The sequence below is a fragment of the Tursiops truncatus genome, chromosome 20 (assembly GCF_011762595.2).
Source record: "Tursiops truncatus isolate mTurTru1 chromosome 20, mTurTru1.mat.Y, whole genome shotgun sequence".
Classification (NCBI taxonomy): domain Eukaryota; kingdom Metazoa; phylum Chordata; class Mammalia; order Artiodactyla; family Delphinidae; genus Tursiops; species Tursiops truncatus.
In genome coordinates, this window is record NC_047053.1 from 43,859,793 (window position 1) to 43,879,065 (window position 19,273).

General features: G+C 38.2%; 1 protein-coding gene across 5 annotated transcripts in view; it reads left to right on the forward strand.

The window, feature by feature from the left end:
* DDX42 (DEAD-box helicase 42) overlaps positions 1-19,273 on the forward strand; it is a 49,195-nt gene that overhangs the window by 25,057 nt on the left and 4,865 nt on the right. For 4 of the 5 annotated variants that reach the window (XM_019944294.3, XM_019944295.3, XM_019944293.3 and 1 more), the window contains 12 exons: positions 2,531-2,592; positions 3,894-3,930; positions 4,761-4,910; positions 11,001-11,105; positions 12,527-12,646; positions 13,638-13,814; positions 14,359-14,487; positions 15,401-15,500; positions 16,093-16,140; positions 16,653-16,750; positions 17,698-17,974; positions 18,953-19,179. In XM_019944294.3, coding sequence (XP_019799853.1) covers positions 2,531-2,592; positions 3,894-3,930; positions 4,761-4,910; positions 11,001-11,105; positions 12,527-12,646; positions 13,638-13,814; positions 14,359-14,487; positions 15,401-15,500; positions 16,093-16,140; positions 16,653-16,750; positions 17,698-17,974; positions 18,953-19,179 — 1,530 coding nt within the window. The remainder of the gene's footprint in view (positions 1-2,530; positions 2,593-3,893; positions 3,931-4,760; positions 4,911-11,000; positions 11,106-12,526; positions 12,647-13,637; positions 13,815-14,358; positions 14,488-15,400; positions 15,501-16,092; positions 16,141-16,652; positions 16,751-17,697; positions 17,975-18,952; positions 19,180-19,273) is intronic. The other variant, XM_019944297.2, reaches the window with a different exon arrangement.

Below are 19,273 nucleotides of genomic sequence, written 5' to 3' on the forward strand. Positions count from 1 at the left end.
TGCCTGATCTAAATTCTCTCCCAGCTTTAGGCTCCCTGCTCTCCCGTCGATGTGGTGTTTACAGCTACAGAGTGATTTCCTGTCATGCGACTCCTCTTGCTCAAAAACTGTCACTTCATTGCTTATGAAGTGAAGTCCTTCTAGATTCCTCAGTTACTTGTTACCTAAAGTCTTCAGCCAGAATTCATCTCTCCTCTAAGGAAGTAGGGGAAAAAAAGAATCCAATATGGATGTGTTTTTGTTTGGCCTAAACATTGCTTTTCTAAAATATGAGCCAACATTTTTAAGATCAGTAGATTTTGTTGAAAAGATCAGACTCTTGAAAAGTGGAAAATCTGGCAAGACTAGGCCTGCATTCTTATGTGGCAAAAAATAGCCTGTTGTTGAGGAAATAGCTGCCTGCTTTAGACAAGGCAGCCTTTTCCTACTTCACCCATCAGTCCCTATTGTCTTCTTGACACTGAGGCCATCGTTTAGAACCATTTACCATCACACTTGTGCTGTAATTTTCTTAGCGTGGAGAAATATTTTTCTCGAGCTTGGGTCTCTTATCAAATATTAGAAAGTAAGACTCAGAGCTACGTGTTAGAAGAAAAATTAGGGCATGCTTCTTTAGAATATTCCTACTTACTAAAGTGCAAGCAAAGCATGTCTGTGTCAAAAGAATAGAACTTTTCTTATCCTGGCTTACTTCATTCATTGTCACATTGGTACCCATTGAGTATTTTGAGTTTCCCACCTTTGATTTAGAACATCTTGAATTACTTTCCAAAGAATATATACATAAAAGGTAGCAGAGCCAGGATTCAACTCCAAAGCCCATATTCTTTTTGCTATATCATTCAGTATCTGAGTTCTTGTAGCTTTGTGTATCTCTGTCATAATGCTTAACCAAAACTACTCAGAACATATATGTGCTTTGCAACATGGTAGCAATTTAGTAAATAGATTATGTTAAATGATTCTCTCTAGAACTAAAGGCAATAAATAAATGGTTTGTCGTGTTTGAGATGTCTTATACATGTCTTTTTTTTCCCCCATCTTTTTGAGATATGGACATTTCCCAAAGGGCTATGTTTCTCATTTCTTCAGATCCCTAGTGATGAATTAGAATAAAAAATCAACTTTTGATTTTCTGTGTTTAAATTTAGATTTAATGTTTGGTGATGCATGCTGGCATAGCCCTTTTTGAGTAGGAGTATCCAAGAATGGCCCACATTCACTTGCTTGGAATTTCAAGTAGTTGAAGCTGTTTGGAGGTTAAATCTTTCTGATATAGTATCATTCTTCTGGGTATTTTTTTGGTATAGTATCCAAAGGGGTTTTGCTGATTTTAGGACAGAGAGATTGGATATTATCTGATCTTGGGGAGAGTGTTGTTGCCAAGGTATTGCATTAGTCCCTGATCTCAGGTGTAAACTTTTCTAGAAGGTGTAAACTTTTCTAGTATTTGAACTAGATGAAGATTGATTTTTAGCTAGTGTTTCAAAAAAGATTTATGTAGGCTAAAAAATATGTTCTGTAAGTGTTTGTGGCCCTTTTCTTATGTTACGTTGCATAGTCATCTTCACCCATAGGCTTTACTATATCTTATGTATAGCTCAGTCCCTTGAAAAATAGTGTTTATGTGTAATATTTCTTTTTAAAATAATTCTTCTTTATCAGGAACTTTTGATTAGATAGAACATCTGACTATGCCAGGTTATATATAGTGGCATTTTTTTTACATCAAAGAAGTCAGAAAAACTCACGTTACTTTGTAACAAGAAACAGTTATGCAGAATGTGTTTTAACCTTGGGGAAAATTACTTAATTCTTCTGACCTTGATTTTCACATGTATAAAACAAAGAATTAATTTAGATCAATAATTATCAATTTGCTGTGTATAAGAATTGCCTATGGAAAATGGAAAAACTACATGCATTTAAGTCCAACCCAAAGGATTCTGATGTAGTAGGTTTATTTAGATTGAAGTTTTTCAACCTCAGGATTATTGACATTTAGGGCTGGATAATTCTGTGTTTTGTGGACTGTCCTGTGCATTGTAGGATGTTTAGCAGTATCTATGGCCTTTACTCACTAGATGTTAGTAACAATCCCCCACCCCAAGTTATGACAGCCAGAAGTGTCTCCTGACATGGCCAGATGTCCATGGGGGACAAAATTACCCCAGGCTGAGAACCACCTTCCCAGAGCCAGATCTAGAAATCTGCACTTTTTACTAGCCCCATTGGTAATTATATCATTAACTCTTAAAAGTGATCAATCAAGAATTTTTGCTAATTTTTCCATGCATGGTATATTTGCAGATAAAAATTAAGCAATCCATGTACAGTCAAATTTTTAGAACATTTGGGTATTTCTCTTTAAAAAATAATTGTCAAACAATTTGATTGCATCGAAATGCAATTGTTACAATGCATAGCTAAAACTGTGGTGGTGCTTGTTTGAATCTAAAAATTCTTTATAAAGAAATTTGCCTTTCAGTGTTTTTAGTTGGTGATTCCTTGCGGCCTTTTGTTTCATTAGGATCAAGCGGCTAGAGACATGAAGAGGCTTGAAGAAAAGGACAAGGAAAGAAAAAACGTAAAGTAAGTTGTTTTCTTCTCCCTCAAAAGTTACATAAAAATTGCTACAGTATTGCAAAGCCTATACCCCCAAAGTTTATAGAGAAAAATTAAAATACACAAATGACTTAAAGTTATTTCTGTATCTTGAATAATATTTCTTATAGTAATTAAAAAGCATTCTTTTTGGTATTCAACTATAAATAGTTTTTAGTAAACACAAGAATGAGTTACAGAGAGAATCGAGAGAGCATCATTACTAAAGTTTGGGTTCATTTTTCAGTCTTGTCCCATAACTGATATAAAATAGACTTATGCCTGTGTGATTGATTTTAAGAAGTAATGGTGATTGTACACAAAAAACTGTGTATATTTTTAATAAATAATAAAAATTTATTTAAGGGGTGACATGCTTTAGCCACTAGTCAGAACTTGAAATACTTTATTTTCTAGGAAAGAGAATTCTCCTCGTCCCCTTGCTGAATATACTCTTCTTAAGGCTTTTTTACCAAGTACAGGGAGGCATGGTTGGACTTTTACCTCTACTTGGCAGTCAGTGCTCAGGCCCTCCCCAAGGTTCCTGTGCCATATGGAGGTTCAGCCCTCTCTTTGGCGTTTACTGTGTGCTGCATCCTCTTCCAGCTGCCCTTCACTGGCGGTGCTGCTTGCCTTAGGGATACCAAGTGCACTAGGTTAGGAAGAAAGTCTGATTAAAAAGAGATGCTTATGGGAACTAAGCAACCATACTGTCCACAGCTCCTGAGAGATGCAAGTGGCGATGGTCCGCTTCTCCATGTGAACTGTTTGGGAGTTTTAGTCCCAAATTTTAAAAAGAGTTGATGTAGTTTTTCTCTCTGTCCCCAAGGATTTTGGCTGAACGTAGTTACTCCAGGGCTAGAAACTCTGGGGCACATTAAGAAAGTTGTGACAGTCTTTTTAGCATGTACCAAATGCAGGTTTTTTTTTTTTTTAATATAAAATGCTTTATATTAAACACTGTACTGTGTTTGTTGTATGGGGTTGACAAGCCTGGGGTCCTTGGGTATCTCTCTTCAAAAGTTTTTACTCCCTATGTTCTTGTTAGTATTTGATGTTTCTAGGGGTACCATATCATCCCATTCAAAAGAAATGCAAACTGTGGCTTACAGAGTGAAACCAGACGTGTATGATGGATGGATAGTTTACAGTGTGCTTATTGCTGCTTTGTTATTGTTAGTGTTGAGAGTTCCTGTGCTGTATGGAATTCAACACTAATGTGCTATAAGTATGGAGCTGGGTATGTGGAACATTTGCAGGGAAGTTTGTTTCTCCGCTTGTTTTTCCAGGGGTATTCGAGATGACATTGAAGAGGAAGATGACCAAGTGAGTTCCTATGCAGTATTTCTTTTACTTTTACCCCACAAAGTCTGTACTGGGGACAAGCTAGAGCTTGCCTTCACTGAAATGGCCATTCCTGACGTTCAGGAGGGAATGTCATTTGACTTGCTGCTTTTCTGCGTGTGTGACCAGTTGGTAATATAAAGATTCATGTGACTTTCCCCCATGTTGAAGATGGAATTTTTGATCAACTATGATATCAAAAGCAAATATGAGCTTTATTCAACTTGATTTTTTTAATCCAAAATTAATGTTTCTTCTGATAAGTCAAGGAGTAGAGTAGAGTGGGATCTACGGATGGACTCTAGCAACATCTAACCTCTACCTGTTTCTAAGAGTTCTGTTTGTGATTCTTGTGTTTCAAGATGGAACATTAATTAAATGACTGTCCTTTAGGGTTTTTATTCGTTAGTATTTTTTTTTCCCCATTCAGTTGTGGGATGGTGAGAAGGGAACCAGAGTGAGCCTTTCCCAGGTTTGTGACCCTTCTAATCAGTGTCACCTTCCAAACTTGGATTGGTAAAGCCACAGCATGTGTTCCACAGCTCTGGGCACCCCACCCGAGGAAGGCTGTGGAACAGACAGATATATGTCTTCTTTTAAGCAAGCTAAATCATTTTATGGTAGTAACCGTCTCATTCATTTCCTCTGATTGTCCCTCTGAATACTGCTATTGTTAAAGGAATCATTGCTAGTAAGAGTCTTGGTAGGTATTTAAACTGTGCAGTTATCTGTACACTGTATGCACTAATTACAGGAGCAGAAATGTTCTCATTTATACTTGGGTATGATTATGTTCTTGTGCTTTCCTGCAGGAAGCTTATTTTCGGTACATGGCAGAGAATCCAACTGCTGGCGTGGTTCAGGAGGAAGAGGAGGATAATTTGGAATATGATAGTGATGGAAATCCAATTGCACCTTCCAAAAAAATCATTGATCCTCTTCCTCCCATTGATCATTCAGAGGTATGGTGTTTCTTGCTGAATTTGACTCTTCTTTCAAGCTGATAGTTTTCTTTAGCTTTAATATTTAGGTTTTCCCAATATCCTGATTTGTACTCCTTATTATGTCATGAGACTATTTCTTTGGACTCTTGTCATCTTTACCAAATGGTTGAGTCAGAAGGTGACTGAGTGGTTGAGACTTTGTAGCCTATACTGTTGAAGGTACAGCTGAGTCACTTGCTCACATTCAGTTTTTTTCAAGCAATTGTACTTGTTTTCTGCACCATCACTTACCATCTTCATCTCACAGTGGGTCCGTGGGCCTGCATTTGCTTTTCTAAAAATTAATGAATTAATTATTTTTTAAATTTATTATTTATTTTTAAAATAAATTTATTTTATTTATTTTTGGCTGTGTTGGGTCTTCGTTGCTGTTTGCGGGCTTTCTCTAGTTGTGGAGAGCGGGGGCTACTCTTCGTTGTGGTGCATGGGCTTCCCATTGCTGTAGCTTCTCTTGTTGCAGAGCATGGGCCCTAGGCGCGTGGGCTTCAGTAGTTGTGGCACACAGGCTCAGTAGTTATGGCTCACGAGCTCTAGGGCACAGGCTCAGTAGTGGTGGCGCACGGGCTTAGTTACTCTGCGGCATGTGGGATCTTCCCGGACCAGGGCTCGAATGTGTGTCCCCTGCATTGGCAGGTGGATTCTCAACCACTGCGCCACCAGGGAAGCCCCTGCATTTGCTTTTTAATTGCTGTAAATCTTTAGTATTTCTCCTAGATCTGGAACAGATGAGGGGTTGTTCCTTCAAAGTGGAACCAGGAATTACATGGCCCTTAAATCAGGAAAAGGAAATGAGGATATCAGTGTACTCACTTGCGGTGGGGGGGGAAATCAGTATTTCATCCAGGTTAAATATCAGACTAGACCTTGCATACAGTGATTCTAGATCTGGAGCAGTGGTTCTCAAAGTGTGGTCCAAGGAGTCCTAGAAGGATCTTTTCACAGAGTCTACAAAGTCAAAAGAATTTTCATAGTAATGCTGAGATCATTTACCTTTTTCACTGTGTCAGCATTTGCACCAATGACTAAAAGCAATGCTGATGCATTAACATGAATCAGGACAGTAGCACCAGTTGCTTCTCCCTGCCAGATCATCACAGTCACACACCGCTCCCCCCAAAAAAACCCAAAACAAATACAAACCAGTTTCACTTAACAGTATCCTTGATGAAACAGTAAAAAATATTTATTAAATCTTGACCTTTATGTTAACATGTCTTTTTATCCTGTGACAAAATGGGAAGGGCAAATCATTTCTATTGCATGCCAAAATATGACAGTTGTCTCAAGGAAAGGCACTTAGGTGTTCGAGTTGTGAGCTAAGCTAGATGCTTTTTTTTCATGGAACACCATTTTCACTTGAGAAAATGAATGACACTTCAAGGAAAACAAGTGTCTATTGCCAATGGTAGAAAATCAAGCTTTCAAGCAAAAATTAGAATTTGGGAAACATATTCACCATGGTGAGCTTGATAGCTTTCTAATACTTAAAGTCTGTTGATAATCAACCATGATATATGTAGTTTTTTAATTATATAATGAAATGTTTTGGATGATCTGCAGACCATTTCAGTGAACCATTGTTTTCAAATGGCCAATACACGATGTTACAAAATCATGCGTGAGTAAAGGCTCCATTCAAAGTGCGTGATAGACCGATGAATTGTAATGTAACAGAATGTAAAAGTTGGTTGATACAGTTTCAGATTACACAATGAAAATAATCTTTAAGAAATGTCCATTTGTCAAGGTTTAGTGTAGTATTGAAGAAGAGTTAAAGTCCACAAGCATCTGAAAAGATTATTAATAAATACTCCTGTCCCTTTTCCAACTACATATCTTTGTGAGGACAGATTTCCTTGGCTTTAATCAAAACAACGTTGCAACAGTTTGCAGTAGGAAATATTTTCTTAGACATTAGAATGATTTGCAAAAATGTAAAGGAAAGTTATAAAAAAAAGTTACTTTTATTAAAGCATTTATGTTAAAGTGTGATGGGTTTGTTGTGGGGTTTTTTTAACATCTTAATTGGAGTACAGTTGCTTTACAGTGTTGTGTTAGTTTCTGCTGTATAACAAAGTGAATCAGCTATATGCATACATATATTCCCATATCCCACTCCCTCTTGCATCTCCCTCCCACCCTCCCTATCCCACCCCTCTAGGTGGTCGCAGAGCACCTAGCTGATCTCCCTGTGCTATGTGGCTGCTTCCCACTAGCTATCTATTTTACATTTGGTAGTGTATATATTGTCAGTGCTACTCTCTCACTTCGTTCCAGCTTACCCTTCCCCCTCCCCTTGTCTTCAGGTCCATTCTCTGTGTCTGTGTCTTTATTTCTGTCCTGCCCCTAGGTTCATTAGAACCATTTCTTTTTTTAGATTCCATATATATGTGTTAGCATATGGTATTTATTTTTCTCTTTCTGACTTACTTCACTCTGTATGACAGACCCTAGGTCCATCCACCTCACTACAAATAACTCAATTTCGTTCCTTTTTATGGCTGAGTAATATTCCATTGTATATATATATGCCACATCTTCTTTATCCATTCATCTGTTGATGGACACTTAGGTTGCTTCCATGTCCTGGCTATTGTAAATAGAGCTGCAGTGAACATTGTGGTACATGACTCTTTTTGAATTATGGTTATCTCAGGGTATATGCCCAGTAGTGGGATTGCTGGGTCATATGGTAGTTCTATATTTAGTTTTGTAAGGAACCTCCATACTGTTCTCCATAGTGGCTGCATCAGTTTACATTCCCACCAACAGTGCAAGAGGGTTCCCTTTTTTCCACACCCTCTCCAGCATTTATTGTTTGTAGATTTTTTCATGGTGGCCATTCTGACTGGTGTGAGGAGATATACGTCATTGTAGTTTTGATTTGCATTTCCCTAATGATTAGTGATGCTGAGCATCCTTTTATGTGTTTGTTGGCAATCTGTATATCTTCTTTGGAGAGATGTCTATTTAGGTCTTCTGCCCATTTTTGGATTGGGTTGTTTGTTTTTTTGATATTGAGCTGCTTGTAAATTTTGGAGATTAACCCTTTGTCCGTTGCTTCATTTGCAAATATTTTCTCCCATTCTGCGGGTTGTCTTTTCATCTTTTTAAAATAAATTTATTTATTTATTTATTATTTTTGGCTGTGTTGGGTCTTCATTGCTGTGCGCGGGCTTTCTCTAGTTGTGGCCAGTGGGGGCTACTCTTCTTTGCTGTGTGCGGCTTCTCATTGTAGTGGCTTCTCTTGTTGCGGAACATGGGCTCTAGGCACGCGGGCTTCAGTAGTTGTGGGCTCTAGAGCACAGGCTCATTTGCAGTGCACGGGCTTAGTTGCTCCGCAGCATGTGGGAATCTTCCTGGACCAGAGCTCGAACCCGTGTCCTCTGCATTGGCAGGCAGATTCTTCACTGTGCCACCAGGGAAGTCCCTTTTCATCTTTTTTATGGTTTCCTTTGCTGTGCAAAAGCTTTTAAGTTTCTTTAGGTCCCATTTGTTTTTGTTTTTATTTCCCTTTCTCTAGGAGGTGGGTCAAAAAAGGATCTTACTGTGATTTATGTCATAGAGTGTTCTCCCTGTGTTTTCCTCTAAGAGTTTTATAGTGTCTGCCCTTACATTTAAGTCTTTAATCCATTTTGAGTTTATTTTTGTGTATGGTGTTAGGGAGTGTTCTAGTTTCATTCTTTTACGTGTAGCTGTCCAGTTTTCCCTGCACCACTTATTGAAGAGGCTGTCTTTTCTCCATTGTATCCTCTTGCCTCCTTTATCAAAGATAAAGTGACCATATGTGCATGGGTTTATCTCTGGGCTTTCTATCCTGTACCATTGATCTATATTTCTGTTTTTGTGCCAGTACCATACTGTCTTGATTACTGTAGGTTTGTAGTGTAGTCTGAAGTCAGCCTGATTCCTCCAGCTCCGTTTTTCTTTCTCAAGATTGTTTTGGCTACTCGGGGTCTTTTGTGTTCCCATACAAATAGTGCAATTTTTTGTTCTAATTCTGTGAAAAATGCCATTGGTAGTTTGATAGGGATTGCATTGAATCTGTAGATTGCTTTGGGTAGTATAGTCATTTTCACAATGTTGATTCTTCCAATCCAGGAACATAGTATATCTCTCCATCTGTTTGTGTCATCATTAATTTCTTTCATCAGTGTCTTAGCTTTCTGCATACAGGTCTTTTGTCTCCCTAGGTAGGTTTTTTCCTAGGTATTTTATTCTTTTTGTTGCAAAGGTAAATGGGAGTGTTTCCTTAATTTCTCTTTCAGATTTTTCATCGTTAGTGTATAGGACTGCAAGAGATTTTTGTGCATTAAATTTTGTATCCTGCTACTCAACCAAATTCATTGATTAGCTCTAGTAGTTTTCTGGTGGCATCTTTAGGATTCTCTATGTATAGTATCATGTCATCTGCAAACAGTGGCAGTTTTACTTCTTCTTTTCTGATTTGGATTCCTTTTATTTCTTTTTCTTCTCTGATTGCTGTGGCTAAAACTTCCAAAACTATGTTGAATAATAGTGGTGAGTGTGGGCAACCTTGTCTTGTTCCTGATCTTAGAGGAAATGGTTTCCGTTTTTCACCATTGAGAACAATGTTGGCTGTGGGTTTGTCATATATGGCCTTTATTATGTTGAGGTAGGTTCCCGGGTTTGTTGTTACTTTAACATGAATTTTAAAATTTGTCTGTTTTAAGTTTAATACAGTAAATATCAGTAGATTTAACCTACATAAACAAAAGCTCATTGTGTTTCTGTTAAGTGTAAAGGGTACATGAGACTAAAAAGTTTGAGAACTACTGGTCTAGACTGGAGTATGGGTTATATTCAGCTTTTTAAATGTTTCCTTTGGCACAGCTGTTACCACATAAGGAGTTGGCATTTTTACATGTGGCAAGTTAAATATCTGAAACTGATCTAGGAGGATGCATGCATGATAAAGAGTGAAAAGCTAATAAGGAAAAGCTCAAATATTTGAAATATTCATTTAATAAAATATTTGAGATATTTGACAAAGTGGTCAAACTTCATTATCCTGCCTGGGGTATCCCACAGTTGTCTTAATATGAGAAGTCTGCCAGGAGAGACCAGATATGAAGAAAGGATACCCCTTTCTTCACATTCTTCTTTTTTTTTTCCTCTCTTCTGGGTTAAAAAAAAAATGTGTGTGTGTAAAAAATTTACATATTTGTAAATTTTTGTGAACAAAGACAAAAATTCTTGCCCTCATGGACCTTCTGTTCTGGTAAGAGAAGAGAACTGAAGAAAAGGGCTTAGTGCAGCATTGTGGGGAGCATAACCAAAGGTCCTGTTAATAATAAAACTAAATTCTTTCTTTTTGTTGATAGTACCATAGAAAGATAATTAATTTTAGGCTGTATCTCGAGTTATGAAATTTTTGACCACCTGTGAAAGGCATAAGTTCTCCTTAAAGAATAAGTTTATTGTAGACATATCATGTCAGAAAGAGAATCATTTAGCCAGATTCACATGTGGTAAATATGCTAGTGTTTTGTATTCTTAGTACAGTAAGCTATGAAAGATTAGCAGAAATGACTTCTTCCCTCTTTGGAACTGGAAATGCTTGGCCATACATTTCTTAAAAGTTATGTAAACAGTTCCATGTTTTTAAAAAGAATGGAACTCCCTCTAAAGGTAGAGCTCTCCCCAAAGGAAATATTAGAAATGTTTTTAAATGCCGAGATCTAGGTGAACAGCTTACTGCAAAACATATTTAAATGTTATATGATGGAATATCTGAGTCCTTTTTGGCATTAGAGATTCCCTAGTCTGCATCAAGGCTGTTCAAACCTGAGGTGTCCTAAGAGTCTCTTTAGGAAATAGGTCGGTGTTTATATTGAAAACAGGAACAAGAAAAAGTACTGGCTGTACTTTCGGGATTTGTGTCATGAATAAATGAATTCCTTTGTTCTCTCTAGCTGGTTATGGCTTTACTTGTATAATATTTGTGAAAGGTTATTTTGCATTAAAATCAAACTTACAGGATTGACTCTTGAATTCTAGACTAACTTTGAATAATTGGACCTGCAGATTGACTATCCACCATTTGAAAAAAATTTTTACAATGAACATGAAGAGATAACCAACCTCACCCCACAGCAGCTAATAGATCTCCGGCATAAGCTCAATCTTCGGGTAAGTCAGCCATTAAGGCAAATATTCATATTAATGTTAATTAGTGCAGGGTTAGTATTACTGCTTATCCAAACTGAAATAATCTTGAACTTCTTTTCTAATAGTCCCTGAGCTATCTTTGATAAAGTAATAATTAGATCCCTTGGGCTCTTGTGTCTTGATTTTGTTGTTTTAGTCTTATAGCTGTTTTAGGATAGGATTATTCATTCTTTCATGTGATACACATGAATACTATATGTATGTGTTCAGTCAACTTTGTGTGTTGTGTTGGAACAATAGGTCATGTGACCTTAAAACTAATCAGCAAGTATTTCTGCAGTGAGAACAGTGTGCTAAGAACTGCGTTGGGTGGGCTAGAGATGAAGACAAGGGGTTCCCATCTTCAGGAAGAGGAGACAAGATTAATAGATGTGGACAATATTGGAAGTTTTAGACTATTTCGAAATTAAGATACACTTGCTTCTCAAACTATATACAGCATGCATTTTTAATTAGAAGAAGAAATTAACAACTTTAAAAAATATGCATGTACTAATATCAGAATAATGGTTTAAATTGTCCACTACAAAGCTTTGGGTTGCACACTGACCACATTGTTTAGGGTGCTGCTAGATGTTAAGTGAAACACACAGATAATACAGTGATGTATGCTCTTGTGTGGACAACTTTCTGGCCTTACCAGTTGCTACATGATGTTTGAACTTGTGTTTTCTGAGGGTAGGTGTGTGGGAGTGTGTGTGTGTGTGTGTACACGTATGTACTTGTCTGTTTTCCAAGAAGTACCCCTTCAAAAAACCTTTAAGTGAAATCCTGGTTGGAAATATCAGCATCACCTGAGAAACCTTGATGGAGGTGGAGCCCAGTTCTTCACCTGGGTGCAGTTCAAACAACGTTTGGCAGTGTCTGGATCATCACTAAGCGGGATGTTAGCTCTTCAGGCATCACTGAAATTGGAGACAGTAGACAATATCTTTGTAACTAGTGGGTATAGACGTGTCTGAATTTGGAGCTCATTTGCACTCTTTATTTCAAGAGTAAATTTTATTTTTTCTACCACCTGGTTAATAGTTATGCAAATGGAAGAAGTATATTAATGGCTTTTTCCAATTTACTGAACATCTTTTTATTTCTTATGAGAAAATTGATTTTGATTTAAGAGATTTCTAGGCCCTTAATCATTTAAAATGATATGACTATTATCTCAGGAATATTTATCTTGGAGTTTTTTATATGCGGTTTTAGACCTGTTATTATTTGAATTTTACCTTTTCAAACAGTGTAGGCTCTTAGCTACAGACTTATATTTTCACTTCTTCATACTCCCAACTAAATGCTAGGTAGATACAGGCAAATATTCTTGAACTTCTAATGCTGTTTGTTTTGAAGTACAAGTCATTCCTGCAAGTTGTCTTTATCTCTAGGTTTCTGGTGCTGCACCTCCTAGACCAGGAAGTAGTTTTGCTCATTTTGGGTTTGATGAGCAACTTATGCACCAGATTCGGAAATCTGAGTACACACAGCCCACTCCAATACAGTGCCAGGTAAGTAAAACATATTGAAAGAAAAATGAAGTAGAATGACATTGTGACTTTTTTTTTTTTTAACAAGTCAAAGCAATGAAAGTTTAGAACTGTATTGACATGGATAGAATTTTTGAAACGTTTAAAAATTAAAGAGCAAAAGTGAATTTTTTTACCACTCTTAAGAAGTTGCTGGCTGTTCTCACCTTCTCAGGTTGACTGCATTCTGTCTATGGAATGTGTGTCTTTCTAAATAAACTGCTTTCACTTTACTATGGCTGGCTCTTGAATTCTTTCCTGTGCAAAGCCAAGGAAGGACCCTCACTTGGCAGCCTGTCCTAGGAACTGGCCTGTGACCTAGGACATGAGGTGGTCTTCTCCTCCTCCGCACTTTTCCTTTGATTATAAAAATGTCTGCTTAGTTCTTGGGGCAGAGCCCTCTTGCCTGCCCACTTGTGTCTTTCACAAGCAACCTATATTAATAAATCTACTTAACCTATTTTTTAAAAAAGTTGCTAAGGGGCTGGGAAATGTTCTTTTGTGTCTGATAAATGTCTTGAAAATATGATCTGAAGAAAATAGTTCATTAGGCCTAGACTGAACAAAATAAAATTTGTGCATGGAGAAGTTTAGCACTGTCGATTATGAGGATTCCTTTGTCCATGGCCTGAAAATTCTCATAACTGAAGGTAATAGCTTCTGTTTCTCATTTATATATGGATTTTATTCATTTCTACGCAGTTCAGTATGTGGATGAGACAGTCTACCTTCACAAGGGGGACAAATTTTTAAAAATTTTAGCAATGATAATATTTCCTACAGATCAAGAAGTTAATGGAAATTCCAGGTATTTCTTGTTATTCCATAGCCAGTATGCGTAGCCCAGGACATTTTTGTTCCATTGGAAATAAATGTCATTAATAGTCATTTACCGTTCCACAGAATTTCCTTCAGCACATCTTTAAAATTGAAAGTTTGGAGTGGATTTTTTTTTTTTTTTCTTTTTCTCTAGGGTGTACCTGTGGCATTAAGTGGTAGAGACATGATTGGTATTGCCAAAACAGGCAGTGGGAAAACTGCGGCCTTTATCTGGCCCATGTTGATTCATATAATGGACCAGAAAGAATTGGAACCGGGTGATGGACCAATTGCAGTGATTGTGTGTCCTACTAGGGAGCTTTGTCAGCAGGTATGTGCTTTGTGTAGAAGCCCCCCTCCATATTGTTACCTGATAAGGGACTAGCCAGTCAAATGGGTAGAATTACCAGGAACCTTTTTTTTTAATTGTAGTGAAATACACAAAATTTACTATTCTAGCCATTTTTAAATGTACTGTTAAGTGGCATTAAGTACATTCACATTGTTGTGCTACCAGGAAACTTCTGGAAAATATTATGTGTTACAGATTTTCTGTATAACCAAATTAATATGGGAACTGTATTATAAGTTTTCCTCCTGGGTTAATTCATTCTGTCTGGTAGAAGGGCAGTAACAGGGTCGGGAAGAGACGTGAAAAAGAATAATCACAACAAGATTTTAGATAGCCTGTTAAGATATGATAATGGTACTCTGTTCATTTACTTTATAAGTAAAATTGTGTTTTTAAAGCATTTTCTGGCTTTTGATTTTCTATTGATATCGCATTCTGTGTGTTTTTCATAGCTCCCTTTTGGGTTATGACAGAGGTGTCTGTTGTCACAGTTTGTTAATACGTCATTATGTCAACTTTGTAGATCCACGCAGAATGCAAGCGGTTTGGGAAAGCGTATAATCTCCGATCAGTAGCCGTGTATGGAGGAGGGAGCATGTGGGAGCAGGCCAAGGCCCTTCAGGAAGGGGCAGAGATTGTTGTCTGTACACCAGTAAGTATGTCTTGGGTTTAAATATCAGCCTCTCTTGGTATGAAGAAAAATGGTTAGTTGTTGGAGGGCATTTCCCCTAAAATGTGGTAAAGCAGGGTTAAGAATACTCTGATGCAATGACAGCTGGTGGCTTTGGTTTAATTTTGATTGCTAGCCTAAAATAGCAGTCCAATAAGATTCTCTCTGCTGTGAATTCCCCTCTATAGCAAACAGTTTTTCTTATGCTCTCCTAGAAAAGGGATCGATGCTTACTGAGAGCACCAAGAATCAGAAAGTTGTTCAGGGTATGGTCAGAACTGCCTAGAAGATTGTAGTTTAAACATTAAAACCCATTAATAAGGCTTTAACTTAGGTAATTTCAGAATGCCTCACAAAAAATAGTTCTGACCATCTTTCCACAATTTAAATCAAAATTAATGTAAAGGAAGAATCCTGTTGAGTTTTCAGATTTTCTGTTCTTTTGGGCTCTGTAGTGCGTAAAGTCTGAGGCTGTCAGACTAGTGTCTATTACGGTCTAAGACTGGAGTATTAGCACTTTTCCCAGGAGTGGAACTCTAGAAAGTTCTTGTAAATGCCTTTATACCATCGGCCCTCCACATCGGCAGGTTTCCCTGTGAGTTTCACCAACCAAGGATTGAAAATATTCAGGGGAAAAAAATTCCAAAAAAGCAAAACTTGAATTTGCTGCGTGCTGGCAACTATTTACGTAGCATTTACGTTGCGTTAGGTATTATAAGTAGAGATGGTTTAAAGGATACAGGAGGGTGTGTGTAGGTTGTATGTGCAAATACTCCTTCATTTTGTTTAAGGGACTTGAGCGTCCTCGTGGGAGGTGAGTGTGGGTGATCCTGGAACCAGTGTCCAGCAGACACTGGGATGACTATGCTTACTATTCATTTTCTGGATCTCATAGGGTCGACTTATTGATCATGTGAAGAAGAAAGCTACCAACCTTCAAAGAGTCTCTTACCTTGTATTTGATGAAGCAGATCGAATGTTTGACATGGGATTTGGTATGCCTTGAATACCAGTTTCTTCTGTCCCCGTCCTCATGATACTAGTTTTTTCCATATCTTTCTAGACTTAATTTTTTCTCTGCACGAGAGAAGCTAAAAATACTCCTGGATAGGATTAGACCATAGAGATATTGCTAAGACATTAACTATTTTTAGGAGTTTTTTCAGGAAAAGTATGTTAGGCTTAACTGGGTTGAGGACATTTGAAAGTACCTGTGAATATAAGGGAAATATCATCTCTAGGCTTTATTTTTATTCATATGCCTTTGTGAAGGTCAAGGTCTGTGTTCTTAGGTAGGTGGATGTCATATCATTCAAGGCCTTTTGCTTTCCGGTCCTCCTTGACTTAACCAGCTGTGTGAAAATTCTAAATAGCTATCTTTATGGATTGGATCATCCCTGGGCCCAGCCAATGGTGCTGGGGTAAGTGTTTCTGAGTTTCATACTGAGTGATAGGTCTAGGAGTTCCAGAATTTCCTTAATTCTTATAATGTCTCATGTGAAGATTTTTACTAAAATGACTTTTCCCAGGCATCCCAAACTGTCATACAGAGGTATGATACTAATTTTACTGTTCTACTTCTTCCAGAGTACCAGGTGCGATCCATAGCAAGTCATGTCCGTCCCGACAGACAGAGTACGTATGAAGCAGTTTCATTAAGCCATGTTTGTACTCAGAATAAACACCTATTTATTTTATAAGCACTCACAGCTATGGCAGCAAAAATGATCATGTGTGTTCTAGTGAGGAACCATAAAGGGGAAGATAATGATGGTGACAGGACCTTAGAGATCATTAGATAGAACTTGCTCATTTTTATAGATGATGAAACCAAGGCTGAGGATTAAATTACTTGCCCCAATTCATAAAGTTTTATCACTGGCTAGAGGCAATACACAGTGCAGATATGCTGATTTGAAGTCAAGAGCCTTTTTCTGAACCATGCTGACGACCCGTCTTAACTGAAAATGCATAAAGTTAGAATAAGGGCAAGTTTTTTTTTTTCTTAGTGAATTAATTTTTAAACTAAATTTAAAGTTCAGGTGGGTTTACTTTTTTAAAAACTAAGCAGTGTCAGTGGGAAGCTTAGTGGGTATTCAGAAAAGAAGTCATATTGTTTCTTTAACAGAATTTACTTTACCTTTTAGCTCTCTTATTCAGTGCAACTTTTCGGAAAAAGATTGAAAAACTGGCCAGAGACATCCTGATTGACCCTATTCGTGTGGTGCAGGGGGATATTGGAGAGGTAACCCTAAGCAGGGCTGGATAGGATCCCAGTGGATTATTTCTCTTACTATGGTGACATGGAATTAATTTCTCACTATTGAGAAAAAAATATTATGCGTTTACAGATGAGGCAACATGTTTCAAATTTGCTTTAAAAACACCAGGGTTGGGGGAAATAGGTGAAACGTGATTGGCAAAATGTTAGTAATTGTTGAAGCTTGGTGATGGATACATGGGAGTTGATTTTGTTCATTTTACTCTTTTTGAATGTTAAAGTTTTTTCCAGAATAAAAGGTTTTTTTTAAAAAATATTTTTTTGGGGTAAAAGCAGGTTTTGCCCGAAAGACTACTGGTCAGTTAGGATGGAACTGACATCATAAGTGATTGTGGGAGTAGGCCTGCACAGCGTGGAGTGGGGAGATTTGAAAGGCCTGGTGAAAATGAGTTAAGGGTTTTTTTTTCCTTACCTATAAATATGTCCTATGTGGAAAATTTCTCTGAATTGTGATTTGGAAATCAATTAAGGCTGCTTTGAGAATTCCTTAGTTTGCTTGGTATATTTATTAAAGTTCTGTGCAGTTAGCTTTTTGACATTGTCTGCTTTTCATCACTAAGTGCCTTCTATTTGCATGTATGAATTGTACTAGGAACAGTAAGTGGGAAGGACAGAAAAGGAGCTTACTCTATTGGGAATAATCTGAATAGGCATATAGAGAAGTATTGAGCAAAGTACTGGGGCTTACAGATCATTAGGTATATGTACACGTCAGGGGAGGTGGAGAGCACTGTGATTTGCTAAGGGATGTAAAATTTGAGCTACACTTGACTTGCTGAAGAAAGGCCCAAGGAGAAGAGGGATTATTCAAGGTTCTTCCAGATGCAGGTAGAAAATGTGATGGCTGGTCCTAATTCACGTGCCCTGTGGCACAAATGTCGCAATTATCTTTTTCATTTATTTCTTTTCAGGCAAATGAAGATGTGACTCAGATTGTGGAGATTCTGCATTCTGGGCCTAGTAAATGGAACTGGCTCACCCGGCGTCTAGTGGAGTTTACCTCTTCAGGAAGTGTCCTCCTGTTTGTTACTAAAAAAGCCAATGCTGAAGAGCTAGCCAATAACCTTAAACAGGAGGGTCATAGTCTTGGCCTGCTCCATGGTGACATGGATCAGAGTGAAAGAAACAAGGTTATTTCAGACTTTAAGAAAAAGGACATCCCAGTCCTCGTGGCCACAGATGTTGCAGGTAGGGTATGAATTTCCCCAGTAACCATGCTATAAGGGTGCTCTGTCTTGCTATATAAGACCTTTAATATCTGAGGAGGCTGATTGAAGGCACTCTGCTGGCCTGGCTGGCCACACCCCGTGGTGCAGCAGTTCAGAGCACCGTGATTACAGTCTGGAGCTCTGGGTACCACTTTTTTTTTTTTTTTTTTTTTTTTTTTGTGGTACGTGGGCCCCTCACTGCTGTGGCCCCTCCCGCCGCGGAGCACAGGTTCTGGACGCACAGGCTCAGCGGCCATGGCTCATGGGCCCAGCCGCTCTGCGGCACGTGGGATCCTCCCAGACCGGGGCGCGAACCCGCGTCCCCTGCGTTGGCAGGTGGACCCTCAACCACTGCGCCACCAGGGAAGCCCACCACTTTTCATTTAATGTTCCTCTGAAAAAAAGAATCCCTGCAGTTGGAAGACACTTGGGGAAGAAATTGTTTACACAGTCACATCGTGGGCTATGCCCCTGTTGTGTGTCTGAATATAGTACATACCTTACATTGATTATTTAGTTTGGCATACTTCACTCAAGATCAGAAAAAGTTTTGAAGTGTGATTTTTGAGTTTGTTCTGCTGAGTTTTAATAGCTACCCTTAAAAACTGGTATTTTCTCGCAGAAAGGAGATCACTTCTCAGCTTCAGGACACATTTGATGTTGGTTTTACTTTTTTTTTTTTTTTTTTTTTTACATATTTCTGGTGCAAGAGTGAGGCCACGGCAGGTTATTGATAGTAGAAGATAGATGTCCCTTACACACTAAGTTGACCCAGCATCATAGAATCTACGATAGTGGCATTTGTTCTAGAAGGGCAGCTTACATGCCTGTATCTCAGCACACCAAATCATGTACTTTGCTTAGATAAGAGGAATGTGGGTTCTTAGGTTAGCATTTGGGGACACTTTGGTGTTTTGGCTCCTGATAAAGAATAAAAGAATTTTGTTTTTTGTTTCAGCCCGTGGTCTGGACATTCCTTCAATTAAGACTGTCATTAACTACGATGTGGCACGAGATATTGATACCCATACGCATAGGATTGGCCGAACAGGACGAGCGGGTGAGAAAGGCGTGGCCTATACCTTGCTGACACCCAAGGATAGCAATTTTGCCGGTGACCTTGTCCGGAACTTGGAAGGAGCCAATCAGCATGTTTCCAAGGAACTCCTAGATCTGGCCATGCAGGTGAGGGGCTGGACACACTTCAGGTTGCTCCAGGTTGTAAAACTAAGCGAAAAAATTTCAATATGCCAGAGGCAGATAACATAGAAACATGACA